The sequence below is a fragment of the Kogia breviceps genome, chromosome 11, assembly GCF_026419965.1.
Source record: "Kogia breviceps isolate mKogBre1 chromosome 11, mKogBre1 haplotype 1, whole genome shotgun sequence".
NCBI classification, from domain to species: domain Eukaryota; kingdom Metazoa; phylum Chordata; class Mammalia; order Artiodactyla; family Physeteridae; genus Kogia; species Kogia breviceps.
The window spans coordinates 40,994,112-41,014,443 of record NC_081320.1 but is presented as its reverse complement, the minus strand read 5'-3'; the positions used below and the strand labels follow the sequence as shown (position 1 = coordinate 41,014,443).

Sequence of the window (20,332 nt, the reverse complement as noted above, 5' to 3'; positions counted from 1 at the left end):
CAGAAGGCCTGGGATGGCACTGCCAGCCCCTTACGAGGTAAGAGACATTGGGCAAGTTATTTTTCTGAGGCTTAGATTCTTCAAATACAAAATGGTGATAATACTTGTCTCACTGAACTGTAAGCATTTAATGTTACTGTACAATAATCAACAAATAATACCTACCACTAAGTCCTTCATATTGGTTATCTCCCTTAATTATCACAGCCATCCTATGCGAGGGCCTATTACCTCATTTCATAGAGGCTTAGTCTCACTGCTGTTAAGTGGCCATGTTTGGATTCAAAGTCCCATCTTTCTGATACCGGAGCCCAGTTCTTACTTAACCCTCTACTGCCTCTGACACTTTCCCACTGTTAGGTTCAAGTGCCCATGATACAGCCTGTCATACATTAGACACTCAACATTAAAAAATTTATAATTTGCAGGTTTGATTATTTTGGGTTTGTCTGAGAGTCTGATAGTCCCTCTGTGCAGGGGCAAAATTCAATTTTGGTTCGGCCCAGCCGAGGACTAAATTCTCCTCTCTTCCGACAGGAGCCCAGTCCGGGTTTATTGTGAGCTTACAGTACTGCGAGCAAGATCCCATCTCGTGACAGGGGCGAGGCGTGTGCATCACCTGTCAGCAGCTCCGCCCCTCTGGCCTTCCCGCTTCCCCCGCGGGGCACCCTTAGCAACACGAGCGCAAACTCCCTGCCCCGACCAGACCGCGCGACGCCGGCGCGAGGCGTCGGCGGTCTCTGCGCCGGCGCGCGGCCGCAACCGCCAGTAGGCTCTTTTCCCCTCCCTTCCCCCCCCCGCCTCTCCTCCTCTTCAGCCTCCTAGAGCTAGACGCCAATATGGAGCCAGAGGACATGCCGTGGCCAGGAGAGCTCGAGGAGGAGGAGCAGGAGGAGGAGGAGCAGGAGGAGGAGGAGGAGGCGGAGGAGGCGGAGGAGGCGGAGGAGGCGGAGAACTTGGACGAGTACGAGGTGGTGGTGGTGGAGGAGATGGAGGAAGAGGAGGGGCGGGAGCCGGACGCGGATTTTAACTACGAGAGCCAGTGCCGGGAGAGTACGGACGACGAGGAGGATGAGGAGGCCAAGGCCTGGCTGCAGGCGTACCCCTGCGGGACTTTGCCTCAGCCGTCGCTTCCGAGGCACCGCTACTCGGAGGGCGAGCTGACCAGCCCGGGGAAGGTGAGCCGGGTCGGGGATGGGTATGGGCCATCGTCGGGCAGGGTGAGGGGTGGTCCCTGAGCGCTTTGCCTGCTCTCCCTTGCGGGCTGCCTCTTGCTCTCTGCCTGTCACGGTGCCTGACAAATAGTACGCGTGCTTTTTTTTTTTTTTTTTTTTTTTGCGGTACGCGGGCCTCTCACTGTTGTGGCCGCTCCCGTTGCGGAGCACAGGCTCCGGCGGCCATGGCTTACGGACCCAGCCGCTCCGCAGCATGTGGGATCTTCCCGGACCGGGGCACGAACCCGCGTCCCCTGCATCGGCAGGCGGACTCTCAACCACTGCGCCACCAGGGAAGTCCAGTACGCGTGCTTTGAAAGGCTTGTCGGGCCATTTCGTCTCCTAGGCCCCGACTCTTACCCAGGCTTCTGGTCGAATACTCCAAATCTCCTGTTATTTCAGGCAAAGATCTCTCTTGTTTCCTCCCCACCCTCCCTCTCTCCCCTGGGCTTTTTTAATTACTCCAGATGTTCAGAGGAGCCAATATTGTGGTTTAGAAACGCTTTGGGGAGGAGGTGGGCCTTACACCCTGAGGGAGGGGAAAAGGGCGTTGTAGGAGTGGAGACAGTGGTTGCCCAGGGACTATCTTGTTGGGGAGACAATTAGATTAGTTTGCCTGAAGGGCGGGACTCCCCTTGAGGGAGCAGAGTGGATTCTCTGCACCCTTTGAGTAGTTAGTCTCTAGAGGCTTCTTGCCAGCTGTGCTTCTCTGACCTCTCGTTTGTAGCAATAAAGGGGTTCCCAGCCGGTAGGAGGGGCTTAGAAACGCAGGAGGCTTCTGTTGCAGCTCCCAACTGTCTGGAAAACTAGAAAGAGCTGATTTTATGGTTGGCTCCTGAAGATCATTTTGAAAATAACTGTATTTAATTGATTCCTTTTCAGGGACAAAGGAAAGGTTTGCTATACAATTCGGTTATCTAGTCATCAGACATTTATTAAATTTCTATTCTGTGAAAGGTACATTGTGGGGACAAAAAGAAACCTAAGATTTATTGTCTAGGACTGCTCCTTAGGCAAGATGTCAACTGCAGAGTAAAACAACAAAGTACAACAATTGAAAAGACAGAGGAAAGACTGTATAGGCCTGTGCCGTTAAATACAGTAGTCATAGCAGCGTGTGGCTCCTTACATCTTAATTTGTTAAAATTAAATAAAATTAAAAATTCAGTGCCTCTGTTGTACAAACAATGCTCAGTAGTCACACTTGACTAGTGGCTATGTAATTGGACAGTGCAGGTATAGAATAATTTCATCACTACAGAAAGTTCTACTGGACATTGATGCTGTAGACTGTTGATCATTAAAGAGTAATAGTTGTTGTTTTGCCTGGTAAATATTCCAATCGGTGCTGAATTCATTGAACATATATTATTGAGCATTCTTCATGGGCCACACATTGTGCTGAATGCCATGGAACCTTGGTGAACCCAAACATTTGTTGTCTCTGCTTTTCTAGTGTACTCAGTCTAGAGAGAGAGGCAGACAAAAGTTATGACAAGCTGAGATCTGAAGACAGGTTACAATTAACTAGGTGAAGGGAAAAGGAAGGAGCTTTGCAGCTGAGGGAAAGGCACATGGAAAGGTACTGTAGGTAAGAGAAAGCGTGGCATTTTCAAGGAACCAAAAGCCAATATGGGTTGAGCAGAGATTTCAGGGCTTTGTGTGCTATGCAAGGGATTTGGAAGCTTTATCCCGGGAAGTCATTGAAAATGTTTTAAACAAAGGGGGTATAAGATAAGATTTGTGTTTCAGAAAGATCACTTTGTAGCACAGTAGAGAACAGCTTTGACAGCAGGGTGGGGTGGGGAGCTGCAATATTATGTCAGGGATGCTAATTAGGAGGTCATTGCATCATTTCCAGGCAAATGATGATGATGATATTTTGGAATAGGGAAGTGTTGGTGGATATAGAAAAACGTAGACTGATTCGAGAGATATTTAAGAGGTAAAGTAATCACACTGATACACTAATTTTACATTAATATTACACTAATAATGGATTAGATGTGGAACACTAGGGCAAGAAGGTGTCAGGTTATTGGATAAATGGTTGAAATATGGCCATGTTTATGGTAGGGGTGGTGGCCATGGGGTGGGGTGATGGGATGGTTGGGATGGGTGTTAAGATTATGGGTTTGGTTTTAGAGGTCAGAGGAGGGGTCTGGACTGGACATTTGAAGTTATCTACATATGGACCATAATTAAAGCCACACTTGTGGATAACTTTAATTTTGTTCCATGACTTCTTGTTTGAATAATTATTAACATATAACTTTAATATTCCTAGAAGATTTTAATTAAACCACTTTACCTCTTATTACAGCCAGTGTGAAAAAATTATTACCCTATCTAACAATGATCTATCTATGTGTAATAGAAGATATTGCTTCTTAGAGCCCAGAGTGATTTTTCCATAGAGGTGTTTTGTTTCTGTTTTTGAGAGAAATCAGATATTGTCCTATTTACCTTGGAGGGTATGTGAAGGTGTGGGTGATGTGCTGTATTAAAAGTAGTTTTAAGATGATATAAAGAATATTAAAATAATTTTTTGTTCACTAACATATTAAGATTTACTGGTGTAAGTTGGAAAATGTTTAAAGGAGAAACTTTAATGTTTCTTGCTAGAAATTTTTGAACTATAAAATTTTTTTAAAAAAATAATTAATTAATTAATTTTTGGCTGTGTTGGGTCTTCGTTGCTATACGTGGACTTTATCTAGTTGCGGTGAGCGGGGGGCTACTCTTTGCGGTGGCTTCTCTTGTTGCGGAGCACAGGCTGTAGGCGCACAGGCTCAGTAGTTGTGGCAGTCGGGCTTAGTTGCTCCGCGGCATGTGGGATCTTAACGGGCCAGGGCTCGAACCTGTGTCCCTTGTATCGGCAGGCAGATTCTTAACCACTGCGCCACCAGGGAAGCCCTGAACTACAAAACTTTTGAAGATGAGTTTGTTGTGTAGTATTTAATTCAGTGTATTCAAAGGAAGACACCAAATGATAGGAAACATTAATTTCATTCAGTCTAGTCTCAAGTTAAATGACAAAATTGTAATATTTGATTCACTCTCATGTATCTCTCTTAGTAGGCAATTAGGATGTTCTAGTGGTGATCTGTAAGGTGTTGATTAAGTTTGCAAGTCCTATTAATGAAACTGAGCTAAGGCGTGGAACTGTTTTAAGTTCAATGCAAAATATGACCAGCCTTACAACCAAGTTTTTTTGAGTTCAGGGAAGTGAGCCTTTGTTTTATTGGTCTTATGCTGGTCCTGCAGCCCATTCAACATGGACCATTTCAAACACCTCTACTTTAAATTCCTAAACCTAAATTTCTGAACTGTTCTAGGGAAAATAATTCAATTCTGTGGATTGGTAGCATAGAAATTCTTGGTCTTCAACTTTTTGTTTTTAGTTTTATTGTTTATTTACTTTTCTTCCAGTTTTATTGAATATAATTGACATAAAGTACTGTATAAGTTTAAGATACACAGCAGAATGATTTGACTTATATACATCATGAAATGGTTATCACAATAAGTCATCTCATATAGCTAGAAAATTAAAGAAATAGAAAGAAAATTTTTTTCTGGTGTTGAGAACTCTTAGGATTTACTCTTAACAATTTTTGTATATAACATACAGCAGTGTTAATTATATTTATCATGTTGTGCATTTTATCCATAGTACTTATTTATCTTATAACTGGAAGTTTGTACCATTTGACCACTTGGACTCCAACTTTTTTTTTTTTTTTTTTTTGCTGCATTGGGTCTTCATTGCTGTGTGTGGGCTTTCTCTAGTTGCGGCGAGTGGGGGCTACTCTTCATTGCAGTGAGAGGGCTTCTCATTGCGGTGGCTTCTCTTGTGGAGCACTGGGCTCTAGGCATGCGTGCTTCAGTAGTTGCAGCACGCTGGCTCAGTGGGTGTGGCACGCAGGCCCTAGAGTGCATGGGGTTCAGTAGTTGCAACATGTAGGCTTAGTAGGCCAATGCACGTCCCCTGCATTGGCAGGCAGATTCTTAACCACTGCACCACTAGGGAAGTCTGGTCTCCAACTTTTAAATGGGTCATCAACAGTGCTTGGAAATCTTTTTATGTTTCCTCCTTCAATTTCTTCTGCTTTTTCATTTCACCCAATGTTCAGCATTCTCCTCTCAACAGGTTACCATTTCATAGAAGGAGAGAACACAGGCCCGAACCCCTATACCTTCCTGCTCCCCATCTCCTAATTTATCTACACTGTACAATTCTTAATCTTTTTTGACCTGTTAATACAGATTTTATTCTTAGTATTAATCCTTTCTTGTGCTTCTAGGATAAAAACGATCAGTTATTGCATGTTTTTCTCTTAAGGAAGTGCTGGATTTTATTTGTAGATATTTGATAAATGATAATGGTTTAAGTTTTTAAAAAAGTTTTCTTGACCTTTCTTTGTCAAATTTGGAATCAGAATTATGCTGTTTTTCTGCAAGGTACTGGGAAGATTTTTATTTTTCTGTGTCTTGGAACAGTTTAAATAATGTAAGATTTTCTTGCATGTTTGAAAAATAATCACTTGTGAAACTACTGTGCCTCTGGATTCCTTTCAGGGTTATAATCTGTATATACTCTCTCACTTTTCTTGGCTTAATTTTGTAATTTATGATTTTTCTAGAAAATCATTTCAGCAAGGGTTTCTAGTTAATTATAATGGAGTGTTACATAGTATTCTTTATTTTTTTCTATTGCATCTGTGGTTATTTCCATTTCTCATTCCAGATTTTATATGATTATGTTTTATTTGTCTCTTGATCTGACTAGCTATGGATTTGTTTTAATTGTTTTCATCCAAGGAAACAGCTCTTAGATTTAAGTTTAATTCTATTGCTTTTCATCATTTAATTCATTAATTTCAGTTCTCATCTTTTACTATTTCCCTAGATTTATTTTATTTAATTTTACTTAATGTGTTGAATGCTTACCTGGCTTACTTAAAAACATTTTTAACAGTTTTGTTGAGATATAATTCAAATACCATACAATTTACCCTGAATTTTAATGCACAATTCAGTGGTTTCAGTAAATTAATAGATATGTGCAGCCCACCACAATCTTAGAACAATTTTTGCATTACCTCAAAAAGAAACCCTGTATACTTTAGCTATCACCCCTCTAGCTTCCATTCTGCTAAGCAACCATTAATCTACTTTCTCTCTCTTTAGATTTGCCTATTCTGGGCCTTTAATGTAAATGGAATCATATAATATGTGGTGCATGCCACACAGCTTTCAGGATCTTAGTTCCCCCAGCAGTGATCGAACCCAGGGCCCTGGCAATGGGAGCACCGAGTCCTAACCACTGGACCACCAGCAAATTCCAATATGTGGTCTTATGACTGGACTCTTTCACGTAGCATAATGTTTTTAGGAAACATCCATGTATATAACATCAATTTTTCATTCCTTTTTATGACTTAATAATATTCCATTGTATGGATATATATTACATTTTTTTATCCATTTATCAATTGATGGACATTTGGGTTGTTTTCTGCCTGTTGTCTATCTCAAAATGTTTGAAAATTCTCTTTGTGATTTCTTTTTTTGACCCATTGGTTATTTAGGAGTCTATTGCTTGATTTCCACGTATTTGTGAATTTCCTCAATTTCCTTCTGTTACTGATTTCTAATTTCATTCCATTTTGGTTGGAGAATATACTTTCCATGATTTCAATTATTTAAAAAATTTGAGGCTTATGTTTATAACTGAGTCACTGTGCTGTACAGCAGAAATTAACACAACATTGTAAATCACCTATACTTCAATAAAATAAAATTTTTAAAAAATTTTGAGGCTTGTTTTATGGCCTAACATGGTCTGTACTGGAGTTGTTCCATGTATGCTGAGAAGGTGTATTCTGCTACCCTAGGATGGAGTGTTCTATAATATCCATAGACGTAGTTTGTTTATAGAGTATTCACATCTTATATTTCCTTGTTGGTCTTGTCACAGGTAGCTATCCTTTTTTTTTCATTTTAATTAATAGACTTTTTTGGGAGCAGATTTATGTTTAGCAGAAAGTACAGAATTCTTATGTACCTCTTTTTCCTCCCCTGTTTTCTCTATTATTAACATCTTGTAATAGGGTGGCACATTTGTTACAGTTGGTAAGCAGATATTGATATATTATTAATTAAACTGCATGTTTTTATCAGAGTCCACTTTTGTACATTCTGTGGGTTTTGGCAAATGTATAATGACTTATATCCACTATTACAGTATCACACAGAACAGTTTCACTGCCTAAAATAATCCCTGTGCTCTACCTGTTTATCCCTCCCTTTCTTCCTCTGAAACCCTGGCAGCTGCTGATATTTTTACTGTCTCCACAGTTTTGCCTTTTCCAGAAAGTCATATAGTTAGAATCATACAGTATGTAGCCTTTTTATTTTTTTATTATTTATTTATTTTAAAAATAAATATATTTATTTTTGACTGTGTTGGGTCTTTGTTGCTGCGCGTGGGCTTTTTCTCTGCTTGTGGTGAGTGGGGGCTAGCTACTCTTCATTGTGGTGTGCGAGCTTCTCATTGCGGTGGCTTCTCTTATTGCGGAGCATGGGCTCTAGGTGCGTAGGCTTCAGTAATTGCAGCATGCAGGCTCAGTAGTTGTAGCTCGCGGGCTGTAGAGCACAGGCTCAGTAGTTGTGGCACACAGGCTTAGTTGCTTTGCGGCATGTGGGATCTTCCTAGACCAGGGCTTGAACCTGTGTTCCTGCATTGGCAGACGGATTCTTAACCACTGTGCCACCAGGGAAGTCCCTATGTAGCCTTTTTAGAATGGCTTCTTTCACCTAGCAATATACATTTAAGTTTCCTCCATGTGTTTTCATGGTTTGGTAGCTCATTTCTTTTTTTCCAACTTGATTTCTTTTTCTTTTTAAAAAAATTGTGGTAAAATATATATAACATAAAAGTTACCATTTTAACCTTTAAAAAAAATTATTTATTTTGGTTGTGCTGCGTGGCTTGCAGGATCTCAATTCCTTGACCAGGGGTTGAAGCCATGGCCCCAGCAGTGAAAGCACTGAGTCCTAACCACTGGACCACCAGGGAATTTCTCCATTTTAACCATTTTTATGTGGCATTAAGTACATTTACACTGTTTTGTAATCTTCACTACCATCCATCTCCAAAACATCTTCATCTTTACAAACTGAAACTCAAATATGTCTGCCTTATCTGATTCTGGTTCTGATGCTTGCTCTGTGTCTTCAAACTATTTTTGTTTTTGTCTTGTATGTCTTGTAATTTTTTGGTTGAAAGCCAGGCATGTACTGAATGAATATGATATGAAAGGAACTGAAGTAAATAGAGCTTTAATGTGAAGTTTTATAAGTTTATCTGGTTAGAGTTGATTTTGTGTTTATTGTTTGCTATAGCTGTAGGTGTCAAAGGCAGAATTTCCTCTGGTGACCTTGTTTTTGTTCCCCCTGTTGTCTTTGGGTTTCTCTAAGGACTTCTTTTTTTTTAAATGGAATTTTAAAATAAATTTATTTATTTTTATTTATTTATTTTTGGCTGTGTTGGGTCTTTGTTGCTGTGTACGGACTTCCTCTAGTTGCAGCAAGTGGGGGCTGCTCTTTGTTGCAGTGTGCAGGCTTCTTGTTGGGGTGGCTCCAGGCGCACAGGCTTCATTAGTTGTGGCACACGGACTCAGTAGTAGCGGCTTGCGGACTCCAGAGCGCTGGCTCAGTAGTTGTGGTGCTTGGGCTTTGTTGCTCCGCGGCATGTGGGATCTTCCTGGATCAGGGCTTGAACCTGTGTCCCCTGTGTTGGCAGACGGATTCTTAAGCACTGTGCCACCAGGGAAGTCCCTCTGAGGACTTCTTAAGTAAGGTATGAGTTGTGCTGTTCTCTCATTCATATACCATCATTATCAGGAGCCCTGTTGATGTAATGGTAAGGTGTGGGTGGAGGGTAAGTGTTCTATAGTCCTATTATTAGGACTTTCCCTGGGCTGTGATCTTCACTAGGGTTTCTCATTGTTTTCCCCTTAGGTGAGACAGGAAAGCTAGAAGGGGTCTGGAGTTGGGTATTTCCCTTCCCCTACATCACTTAGTCTCTGGTAAAACCCCGGGCTCTGGTAAAATAGTTTCGTTTGAGGGCAGGTCTTGCTAAGAACAGAATGCTCTAGGCTTATTTCAAAATGGCTGCTTTTGCCCTCCCCCTGCCAGAGCAAGAGGAGATTTTTGTCTGATCTTAACTGTGGAACCTGGTACAGTTCCTGGAGGTAAAACTCATAAAGTGTGGGAGCCCCTCTAAGATTGTTTCCCAGGAGTTTTTAAATCTCAGGGTTGTCTACCCTGAGCCTCTAGCAATTTGTCAATTACAATTTAGGCTTTCCTACCCTAGTACAGGTCCCCATGGTGGTGTCTGCTCTGGGATTCTGTTCCATTAAGTTGTGATTCTCTGTATCGGTTTGTCTCTCTAATTTGGGGGACTGTAGTTTGCCCTTCATTTCAGTTCTCTGGTGGATGCAAGAAGAGTTGTTGATTTTCAATTTGTTCAGCTTTTTTTCTTTTTGTGGGGATGGAAGTGATGACTTCCAAACTCCTTACATTGCTAGACCAGAGCTTTTATTGCTTTGGTTGTTTTTCAATAGACTATGTTGTTGTTGTTGTTTGTTTTATTTTTTTGCTGCACCCCACAGCTTGTGGGATCTTAGTTCCCCAACCAGGGATCTAACCCATGCCTTTGGCAGTGAAAGCACGGAATCCTAACCACTGAACCGCCCCCGGGGAATTCCCTCAACAAACCATTTTTTGGAGCAGTTTTAGGTTCAAAGAAAAATTGATCAGATAGTACAGAGATTTCCCACCCACCCCCTGCCCCCACACATGCACAGCCTCCTCCACTGTCAGTATCCCACATCAGAGTGTAGTGTGTTTGTTACAATGAATCTACGTTGACATCCAAAGCCAGAGTTTACATTAGGGCTCACTTTTGGTATTGTACATTCTATGGTTTTTGACAAACGTATAATGGCATGTATCCACCATTATAGTACAATATAGTTTCTCCATGTCTTTTCATGACTTGGTAGCTCATTTCTTTTTAGTGCTGAATAATATTACGTGTCTAGATGTACCACAGTTTATCTTATCCATTCACCTACTAAAGGCTATTTTAGTTGCTTTCAAGTTTTGGCAGTTATGAGTAAAGCTTCTCTAAACATCCATGTGCAGGTTTTTGTGTACACATATCTTTTCAATCCATTTGGGTCAGTACCAAGGAGTTTGATTACTAGATTGTATGCTAATAATATGTTTAGTTTTATAAGAAACTGCCAAATTGTCTTACAAAGTGACTGTACCGTTTTGCTTTCCCACCATCATTCAACAGTGAATGAGAGTTCCTGTTGTTCCATATCCTCAGCAGCATTTGTTGTCAGTGTTTTGGATTTTGGCTATTCTAATAGGTAGGTAGTAGTGTCTCATTGTTTTACTTTACAGTTCCCTAATGATAAATGATACTCAGCATCTTTTCATAGGCTTATTCCAGTTGTATATCTTCTTTGGTGGTCTGTTGCCCATTTTCTAACCAAGTTGTTTGTTTTCATATTGTTGAGTTTTAAGAGTTCTTTGTATATTTTGGTTAACAGTCCTTATCAGGTATGTCTATTAGAAATATCTTCTCCCAGTCTGTGGCTTGTCTTCTCATACTTTTGACATTGTCTTTCACAGAACAAAGGTTTTTAATTTTGATGAGCACAGCTTATCAGTTATTTCAGGGATTGTGCCTTTCGTGTTGTATCTAAAAAGTGATCTAGTTGTTCTCCTGTATTATCTTCTAGGTGTTTTATAAGTTTTATAGTTTTGCATTCTACATTTACATCTATGATCCATTAAAAAATTTTTTTTAAAATAAATTTATTTATTTTTGGCTGTGTTGGGTCTTTGTTGCTGTGCGCGGGCTTTCTCTAGTTGCGGTGAGAGGGAGCTACTCTTCATTGTGGTGTATGATTTTCTCATTGTGGTGGCTTCTCTCATTGTGGAGCATGGGCTCTAGGTGCGTGGGCTTCAGTAGTTGTGGCACACGGGCTCAGTAGTTGTGGCTCACGGGCTCTAGAGTGCAGGCTCAGTAGTTGTGGCGCATGGTCTAAGTTACTTAGTTGCTCCGCGGCATGTGGGATCTTCCTGGACCAGGACTCAAACCTGTGTCCCCTGCATTGGCAGGCAGATTCTTAACCACTGGGCCACCAGGGAAGTCCCTATGATCCATTTTGAGTTAAGTTTTGTGAAAGGGGTAAGATCTGTGTCTAGATTGACTTTTTGCACGTGGATGTCCAGTTATTCCAGCATAATTTGTTGAAAAGACTGTCTTTGCTCCATTACGTTGCCTTTGTTCCTTTGTCAATTATCAGTTGTCTTTATGTGGGTCTATTTCTGGACTCTTGTGTTACAGTGATCCGTTTGTCTAGTCTTTCACCAATACCACACTCTTGATTGCTGTAGCTTTATAGTAAGTCTTTAAGTCAAGTAGTATCAGTCCTCCCACTTTGGCTTCTTCAATTTTGTTCTGGCTGTGCTGGGTATTTTGACTTTGCATATAAACTTTAGAACCAGTTTGTCAATATCCACAAAATAATTTTCTTGGGTTTTGATTGGAATTGTATTGAATCTATACATCAGGTTGGGAGGAACTGACGTTGACAGTATTGAGTCTTTCTAACCATGAACATGGACTATCCATCCATTTAATTAGTTCCTTTTTGATTTCTTTTGCCAGAGGTTTATAGTTTCCCTCATGTTGATCTTGTATATATTTGGTTAGATTTATAACTAAGTATTTAATTTTTGGGGTGCTAATGTAGATGATGTTGTGTTTTTTTTGTTTTTTGGGGTTTTTTTTGGCCATGCCATGTGGCATGTGGGATCTTAGTTTCCCCACCAGGGATCAAACCTGCACCCCCTGCAGTAGAAGTGTGGGGTCTTAACCACTGGGCCACCAGGGAAGCCCCAATGGTATTGTGTTTTTAATTTCAAATTCCAGTTGTTCATTACTGGTATATAGGAAAGCCATTGACATTTGCTCTGTTTTTTTTTTCTGCTTTGTTTTGTTTTTTTTAATATTCAAGAATCATCCACAGAATCTCTATCCATCCACTGCTTTTGGAACCTGGAGTATTGAGGTCTAATTATTGTTGGATTGTCTCTTTTTTCCTTCAGTTCTGTTAGTTTTTTTTTTCTTTTAATAACTATTTATTTATTTATTTTTGGCTGTGTTGGGTCTTCATTGCTGTGTGCGTGCTTTTTCCCTAGTTGTGGGAGCAGGGGCTACTTTTCGCTGTGGTGCCCGGGCTTCTCATTGCGATGGCCTCTCCCTTTGCGGAACATGGGCTCTGGGCGTGCTGGTTTCAGCAGTTGTGGCACATCGGCTCAGTAGCTGTGGCTTGTGGGCTCTAGAACACAGGCTCAGTAGTCGTGGTGCATGGACTTAGTTGCTCCGTGGCATGTGGGATCTTCCAGAGCAGGGCTCAAACCCATGTCCCCTGAATTGGCAGGTGGATTCTTTTTTTTTTTTCTTTTTTTAATGAAATGAGATAGAATTACCCGTTTATAACTGCTACTTCCGTGTGGTGAATTTACATTCCTGAACATTTTTTTTAATGGAGAAACAGGTTTAATTTCAAAAAGAAAAACTTGAGTTCCAGACCCAGAGGCTTACCTGACTCCTCTCTTTGTCCACTTTCTTAAAACACTTACTCAAGGACAAATTATGTCTCACTGAGTTTTTCCACCCAGTAGGTGCGTTTGCAAAATACGGAAAATGTTCCAAGATCCAGTTGTAGATATCCTTTACGGGCAGGCGCTTGGTCGGAGAGTCCTCGATGGCCATAAATATGAGGCAGCTGAAGGAGTAGGGGGGTTTGCAGTTGGGGTTCTGCCTGGCATCGTAGGGCATGTCGGAGCGGGCAGGGGAGGGGGGCGTGTCATCGTCCAGGTCCTGGACGGGGCTCACGCTCTGCAGGACAGAGTCCCCGAAGCCCTTCAGCAGGTTCTTGCTCTCGTGCAGCCAGTTCAGGTTGGTCAGCTCTTCATCTTCCATGGCCCCCTCTTCTAATCGGATGTCAGGCAGAGAAAAGTCGAGGTCATCGTCTTCCTGAAGGACCTTGGAGAAACCGCTGCCCCGGTAACACTGACTCAGCCCACTGGAGACACTAATTCCTGAGCTTTCCGGCTTCTTACTGGGAGGCATGACTGGACCCATTTACGTGAAGGCTCCTGGCCGGAGCGGGGCGCAGGGACGCGGGGGCGCCGCTGCCCTTCAGCGGGAGCCGACAAACTTTTCGCAGGCGCCCAGCGGGCATCGCTTGGTGGCCCGGCTAAGGATGCGCGGACGCGGCGCGGCGAGCCCGGGGCGGCGGACGGCAGGGGCGCGGGGGTCGCGGCGCGGCATGGGACCTGCGGCGTCCGCCGGGCGCGCCGCGCGTCCTCCCGCCGGCCCCGCCGCTCTCCCCGCCCCGTCCCGCCTCCCGCTCGCCTCCGCAGCGGCGCTTCGGGCCGGGCGCAGGTGGATTCTTAATCACTGCACCACCAGGGCAGTTCCCAGTTCTGTTACGTTTTTTTTTTTTTTTTTTTGCGGTACGCGGGTCTCTCACTGTTGTGGCCTCTCCTGTTGCAGAGCACAGGCTCTGGACGCGCAGGCCCAGTGTCCATGGCTCACGGGCCCAGCCGCTCCGCGGCATGTGGGATTCCCCCCGGACTGGGGCACGAACCCGCGTCCCCTGCATCGGCAGGGGGACTCTCAACCACTGCGCCACCAGGGAAGCCCCGTTCTGTTAGTTTTTATTTAAGGTGTTTTGGAGCTCTGATGCTAGGTGCATATATATTTTTAACTATTAGGTATTCTTGGTGTATTGACCCTTTTATCATTCTGAAATGTCCCTTAGGCACTTACCTTAGTATTTCTTGTAAAAGAAATAAAGAAATTTTCTGTTTTGGTTTATTTGGGGATTGAAATTTTTTAAAAAAAATTTTATGTGATAAAATACACATAACATCTTAACCATGTTAACCATTTTAACGTGTACAGTTCAGTAATGTTAAATATGTTAGCATTGTTGTGCAACCAATGTCCTGAACTCTTAAACTGAAACTCTGCAACTGTAAACAACCAACTCCGCATTCCCTCTCACCCCAGCCCATAGTAACAACCATTCTACTTTGTGTTTCTGTGAATTTGATTACTCTGGATACCTCATTTAAGAGGAATCATACAGTATTTGTCTTTTGTGACTGGCTTATTCCACTTAGCTTAATGTCCTCAAGGTTCATGCATGTTGTAACATGTGACCAGATTAACTTCCTTTTAAGGCTGAATAATCTTTGTACTTTTGTATCACATTTTTTTATCCCTTTAGCAGTTCATAAGACACTTGGATTGTTTCTGCCTATTGTCTATTGTGAGTAGTGCTGCTGTGAACATGGGTTTGTAAATATCTTTGAGACAGTGCCTTCAGTTCCTTTGGATATATACTCAGAAGTGGGATTGCCAGATCATGTGGTAGTTCTATTTTTAGTTTTCTGAGGAACCTCTCTCCTGTTTTCCACAGTGGTTGTACCATTTTATATTCCCACCAACACGACACAAGGGTCCCAGTTTCTCCACATCTTCGCCGACATTTGTTATTTTCTCTCTCTTTTTTTTTTTTGATTTTGATAACGGCCATCCTGATGAGTGTGAGGTGATGTCTCATTGTAGGTTTTTTTTTTTTTTTTTTTTTTTTTGGCGGTACATGGGCCTCTCCCATTGCGGAGCACAGGCTCTGGACGCGCAGGCGCAGTGGCCATGGCTCACGGGCCCAGCCGCTCCACAGCATGTGGGATCTTCCCAGACCAGGGCATGAACCTGTGTCCCCTGCATTGGCAGGCAGATTCTCAACCACTGCGCCACCAGGGAAGCCCTCATTGTAGGTTTTTAAAAATTGTTTTTACAGTAGGTCCTTGTTGGTTATCTATTTTATTTTATTAATTGATTTTTAAAATATTTATTTGGCTTCACTGGGTCCTAGTTGCAGCACGTGGGATCTTTTAGTTGTGGCTTGTGAACTCTTAGTTGCAGCATGTGGGATCTAGTTCCCTGACCAGGGATCGAACCTGGGCCCCCTGCATTGGGAACACAGAGTCTTAACCACTGGACCACCAGGGAAGTCCCTCATTGTAGTTCTGATTTGCATTTTTCTAATGATTAGTGATGTTGAGCATCTTTTCATGTGCTTATTGGCCATTTGTATATGTTTGGAGAAATGGCTCTGCAGGTTCTTTGCCCATTTGATAATTGGTTAATTGGGTGTTTTGTTTTGTTTTTGAGTTTGAGTTCTTTATCTATTACGGATATTAATCCCATATCAGATATGTGATTTGCAAATATTTTCTGCCATTCTGTGGGTTGCCTCTTTACTGTTTTTTTTTTTTTAAATTGGGGGATAATTGCTTTACAATGTTGTGTTAGTTTCTGCTGTACAGTGAAATGAATCAGCTATATGTATACATATATCCCCTCTTTTTTGGATTTCCTTCCGGGTCACCACAGAGCATTGAGTAGAGTTCCTTGTGCTATACAGCAGGTTTCCTTTTTACTCTGTTGTTGGTGTCTTCTGATATACAGAATTTTAAAATTTTCATGAAGTCCAGTTTGTCTGTTGTTTCTTTTGTTGCTTGTGCCTTTGGTATCATATCCAGGAAATCATTGCCAAATCTACTGTTGTGCAACTTTTGCTCTGAGTTTTCTTCTAAGAGTTTTATAGTTTTAAGTCTTAAGATTTAAGTCTGATCCATTTAGAGTTGAGTTTTGTATATGTTGCTAGGTGAGAGTGTAACTTCATTCTTTTGCATGTGGATATCCAGTTTTTTGAGCAACATTTGTTGAAAAGACTATCCTTTTCCCATTGAATGGTCTTGATACCTTTGCTGAAAATCATTTGACCATGTATGTGAGAGTTTATTCCTGGGGGCACTTTGCTCTAGCTGGGACTTCCAATAATGTGTTGAATAGAAGTGGCAAGATTGGGCATTCTTGCCTTGTTCCTGGTCTTAGAGGAAAAGCTTTCAGTTTTACACGTTGAGTGTGGTGTGAGTTAGTTGTGGGCCCTCATAAATGGCCTTTATTATATTGATTAGTTTCTTTCCATTCCTGATTTGTTGATTGCTTTTTCATGAAAGGGTGTTGAGTATTGTCAGCTGCTTTTTCTGTATCAGTCAAGATAATCATGTGGTTTTGTCCTTCGTTCTGTTAATGTGAAGTATTATATTGGTTGATTTTTATGTGTTGAATCATCCGTACATTCCATGGTTAATTCCCACTTGATCGTGGTGTATACATCTTTTAATGTGTTGTGAATTCTGTGTGCTAGTATTTTGTTGAGGATGAATGAAGCCATCTTGTCCTTGGCTTTTCTGTGTTGGCAGGTTTTTGATTGCTGATTGAATCTCCTTGCTAGTTATATATTTGTTCAGATTTCTATTTTTTCATTGTTCAGTCTTGGTAGGTTGTGTCTTTCTAGGGATTTATGTATGTCTTCTTGGCTATCCAATTTGTTGGTATACAGTTGTTCATAGTATTTATTCTCTTATAATCCTTATTTCTGTGGCATTGGTAGTAATAGTCCCTCTTTCATTTCTGATTTTATTATTTGAGTCTTCTTTTTTTCCTTAGTCAGTCTGGCTAAGAAGTTGTCAATTTTGTTGATCTTCTGAAAAAAACACTTTTAGTTTCATGATTTTTTTTTCCTGTTGACTATTTCATTTATTTGTGCTCTAATCTTATTTCCTTCCTTCTGCCTACTTTAGGTTTAGTTCTTCTTTTAGTTCCTTGAGGTACAAGTTAGATTGTTTACTTGAGATCTTGCCTTTTTAAAATATATGCATTTATGGCTATAAACTTCCTTCTTAGTACTTCTTTTGCTGCGTCCATAAGTTTTTTGGCATTTTGTGTTTTCATTTGTGTACAGGTATTTTCTAATTTCCTTTGTGACTTCTTGTTTGACCCGTTGGTTTTGTGAGAGTGTAGTGTTTAATTTCCACATATTGTAAAATTTCCAGTTTTTCTTGTGCTGTTTGTTTCTAGTTTCATTCCAATGTGATTGGAAAAGATACTGTGTATTATGATTTCAGTCTTCCTTAATTTATTAAGACTTGCTTCGTGGCTAGACACGTGTTCTATCCTGAAGAATGTTGCATGTGTACTTGAGAAAATGTGTTCTGCTGTTGTTGGGTGGAGTGTTCTGTATATATATCTGTTATGTCTGATTGGTCTGTAGTATTGTTTAATTTCTGTATTTCCTTATTCTTCTGTATGGTTGTTTTGTTCATTATTGAAAGTGGGTGTTGAAGCCTCTTAATATTATTATGTTGCTGTGTATTTCTCCCTTCAGTTCTTTCAACATCTGCCTCATTAATTTAGGAGCTCTGAGGTTTGGTGCGTAAATACTTATAAATCTTCTTGGTGAATGACCCTTTTTTTAAAAAAATAAAATTTATTTATTTATTTGTTTATTTATGGCTGCATTGGGTCTTCGCTGCTTTGAGTGGGTTTTCTCTAGCTGAGGGCTTCTCATTGCAGTTGCTTCTGTTGTTGCAGAACATGGGCTCTAAGCGCGTGGACTTCAGTAGTTGTGGTATGCAGGCTTCAGTAGTTGTGGCTCATAGGCTCTAGAGCTCAGGCTCAGTAGTTGTGGCTCATGGGCTTAGTTGCTCCGCAGTATGTGGGATCTTCCCGGACCCAGGATCGAACCTGTGTCCCCTGCATTGGCAGGCAGTTTCTTAACCACTGCGTCGCCAGGGAAGCCCTGAATTGACCCTTTTATCATTATATGATGTACTTCTTTGTCTCTTGTAACTGTTTTTGACTTAAAGTCTATTTTGTCTGAAATGAATATAGCCACTCCCGTGCTCTTTTGGTTACTATTTGCATGAAATCTCTTTTTCCATCCTTTTACTTGGAATCGATATGTATCCTTACATCTAAAACGTTTCTTTGATAGACAACATGTAGTTGGAAGACCACTAATTTTTTTTTTTAATATTTACTTATTTATTTTGGCTGCACTGGGTCTTAGTTGTGCCACAAAGGGTTTTCATTGTGGCACATGGGATCTTTAGTTGTGGCATGCATGGGGGATCTATATCCCTGAGCAGGGATCAAACCCGGGCCCCCTGCATCGGGAGCGCAGAGTCTTAGCCACTGGGCCACCAGGGAAGACCCAGTCTGCTAACTTTTAATTTTAAAAAATGACTTGGGGGCTTCCCTGGTGGCGCAGTGGTTGAGAGTCCGCCTGCCGATGCAGGGGTCACGGGTTCGTGCCCCGGTCCGGGAAGATCCCACATGCCGCGGAGCAACTAAGCCCGTGAGCCATGGCCGCTGGGCCTGCGCGTCCGGAGCCTGTGCTCCGCAACGGGAGAGGCCACAGCAGTGAGAGGCCCGCATACCACAAAAAAAAAAAAAAAAAAAAAAAAATGACTTGGGTAAAGACTCTGAAACTATTTATAAAAAAGACATTTAAGCTCAGATCAGAGAGTTGCTGATGGCACCTGCTTAGTTTTGAAGCATTCATTTTAAGAATTCTCTTTCAAGTATTTGGATTATGCCACTATCCAGAGGCAACTGAGAAAACTGATCAAACATATGGGAATTATTATAAATTAATTTCCTTAGTGAAGTCTATAAACCATCAAGTAGGCAATAAAAGTAAGTTCGGGGCTTCCCTGGTGGCGCAGTGGTTGAGAGTCCGCCTGCTGATTCAGGGGACATGGGTTCGTGCCCCGGTCCAGGAAGATCCCACATGCCGCAGAGTGGCTAGGCCTGTAAGCCACGGCCGCTGAGCCTGTGCGTCCGCAGCCTGTGCTCCGCAACGGAGAGGCCACAACAGTGAGAGGCCCGCATACCGCAAAAAAAAAAAAAAAAAAAAAAAAAAAAAAAAAAAAAAAAAAAAGAAAGAAAAGTAAATTCGGGGAAATGTATTTTTTAATAAGAACTTTTAATATTTAATTTTAACTTTTGGGGTTTTTTTTTAGCTGATAAAATGAGAGTGTTCTTTTTTCTCACATGTTGGGTTAGTTGTCGAAGTGCTGGTTTCTTAATGTTGTATCATTAGTGTTCTACAAATATCCTAATGAATCAAACTGTTTTCGTAAGCTAATGTGAATCATCTACTTTCAAAGGCAACACCCTGTGCTCTACACCCAGTATTATTTAGTTTCAGTGAATAGCCATTTTGAACATTCATTTTGGCATTCTTTCCTGGAGGGCTCAAAGAAGACTAACTGTGCCAAAACATTGGCTGTATTGTTATTTATTTAGGGATTTCAAATGCCAAAATGAATTTTCAAAATGCCTTTCTTTGCTTTTTATTCTTTATCCCTTAAAAAATGCCATTGAAGCAAGGTGGGTGTGCCCCATGGTATTCTACCTTTTGAGAAACACCTCTTGGAAGAGTTGATACCATAGAAATCTCTTTAATAATTGAATAGATTTTAAGTTAAGCTTGCCTTCCTATGGTCAAAAGCACATTGTTGTAATCGCTCTGTAAAAATGTTTTGTTAGTGTAGTAACTTTTAATTCTGGGGGAAAAAATCTTATGACCTTGGGTTTCCTTCAGAGGCTCTTTCACATTTGTGGTTGTGTTAGCATTCATCTTTTCTTGACTCATAACTGCCTGTTTTACTTTTAATAACCTCTTCTTTTTTTAATGGAAATTGTGTCTTTTTAAAAAGTCTCTTTGGGCTTCCCTGGTGGCGCAGTGGTCGAGAGTCCACCTGCCGATGCAGGGATCAAAGGTTCGTGCCCCGGTCTGGGAGGATACCACATGCTGCGGAGCAGCTCGGCCCGTGAGCCATGGCCGCTGAGCCTGAGTCCGGAGCCTGTGCTCCGCAACGGGAGGGGCCACAACAGTGAGAGGCCTGTGTACTGCAAAAAAAAAAACAAAAAAACAGTCTCTTTAAGGGTCTGAGAAATTCTCATTTTAAAGTCTTTTGAAAGTATAGTTTGTAATCTCATTTTTAGCAGGAGTGTTATTTGGTTTTGTCTTTTGGTGCATCCTTCTCTACCTGGTGTTTTCTTGGTTGTCTCTGCCTTGCCCCTTGTGGCT

General features: G+C 41.5%; 1 protein-coding gene and 1 non-coding gene across 7 annotated transcripts in view; one reads left to right on the top strand and one right to left on the bottom strand.

The window, feature by feature from the left end:
* The first annotated feature begins 777 nt into the window (after positions 1-777).
* ALMS1 (ALMS1 centrosome and basal body associated protein) overlaps positions 778-20,332 on the top strand; it is a 203,157-nt gene continuing 183,602 nt past the window's right edge. For 3 of the 6 annotated variants that reach the window (XM_067007400.1, XM_067007399.1, XM_067007398.1), the window contains exon 1: positions 778-1,178. In XM_067007400.1, the coding sequence (XP_066863501.1) occupies positions 840-1,178 (339 nt within the window). In that variant the 5' untranslated portion in view covers positions 778-839. The remainder of the gene's footprint in view (positions 1,179-20,332) is intronic. The other 3 variants (XM_067007403.1, XM_067007401.1, XM_067007404.1) reach the window with 3 other exon arrangements.
* TRNAG-CCC (transfer RNA glycine (anticodon CCC)) lies at positions 15,324-15,396 on the bottom strand. The gene has a single exon. It is a non-coding gene; the product is annotated as a tRNA-Gly (tRNA).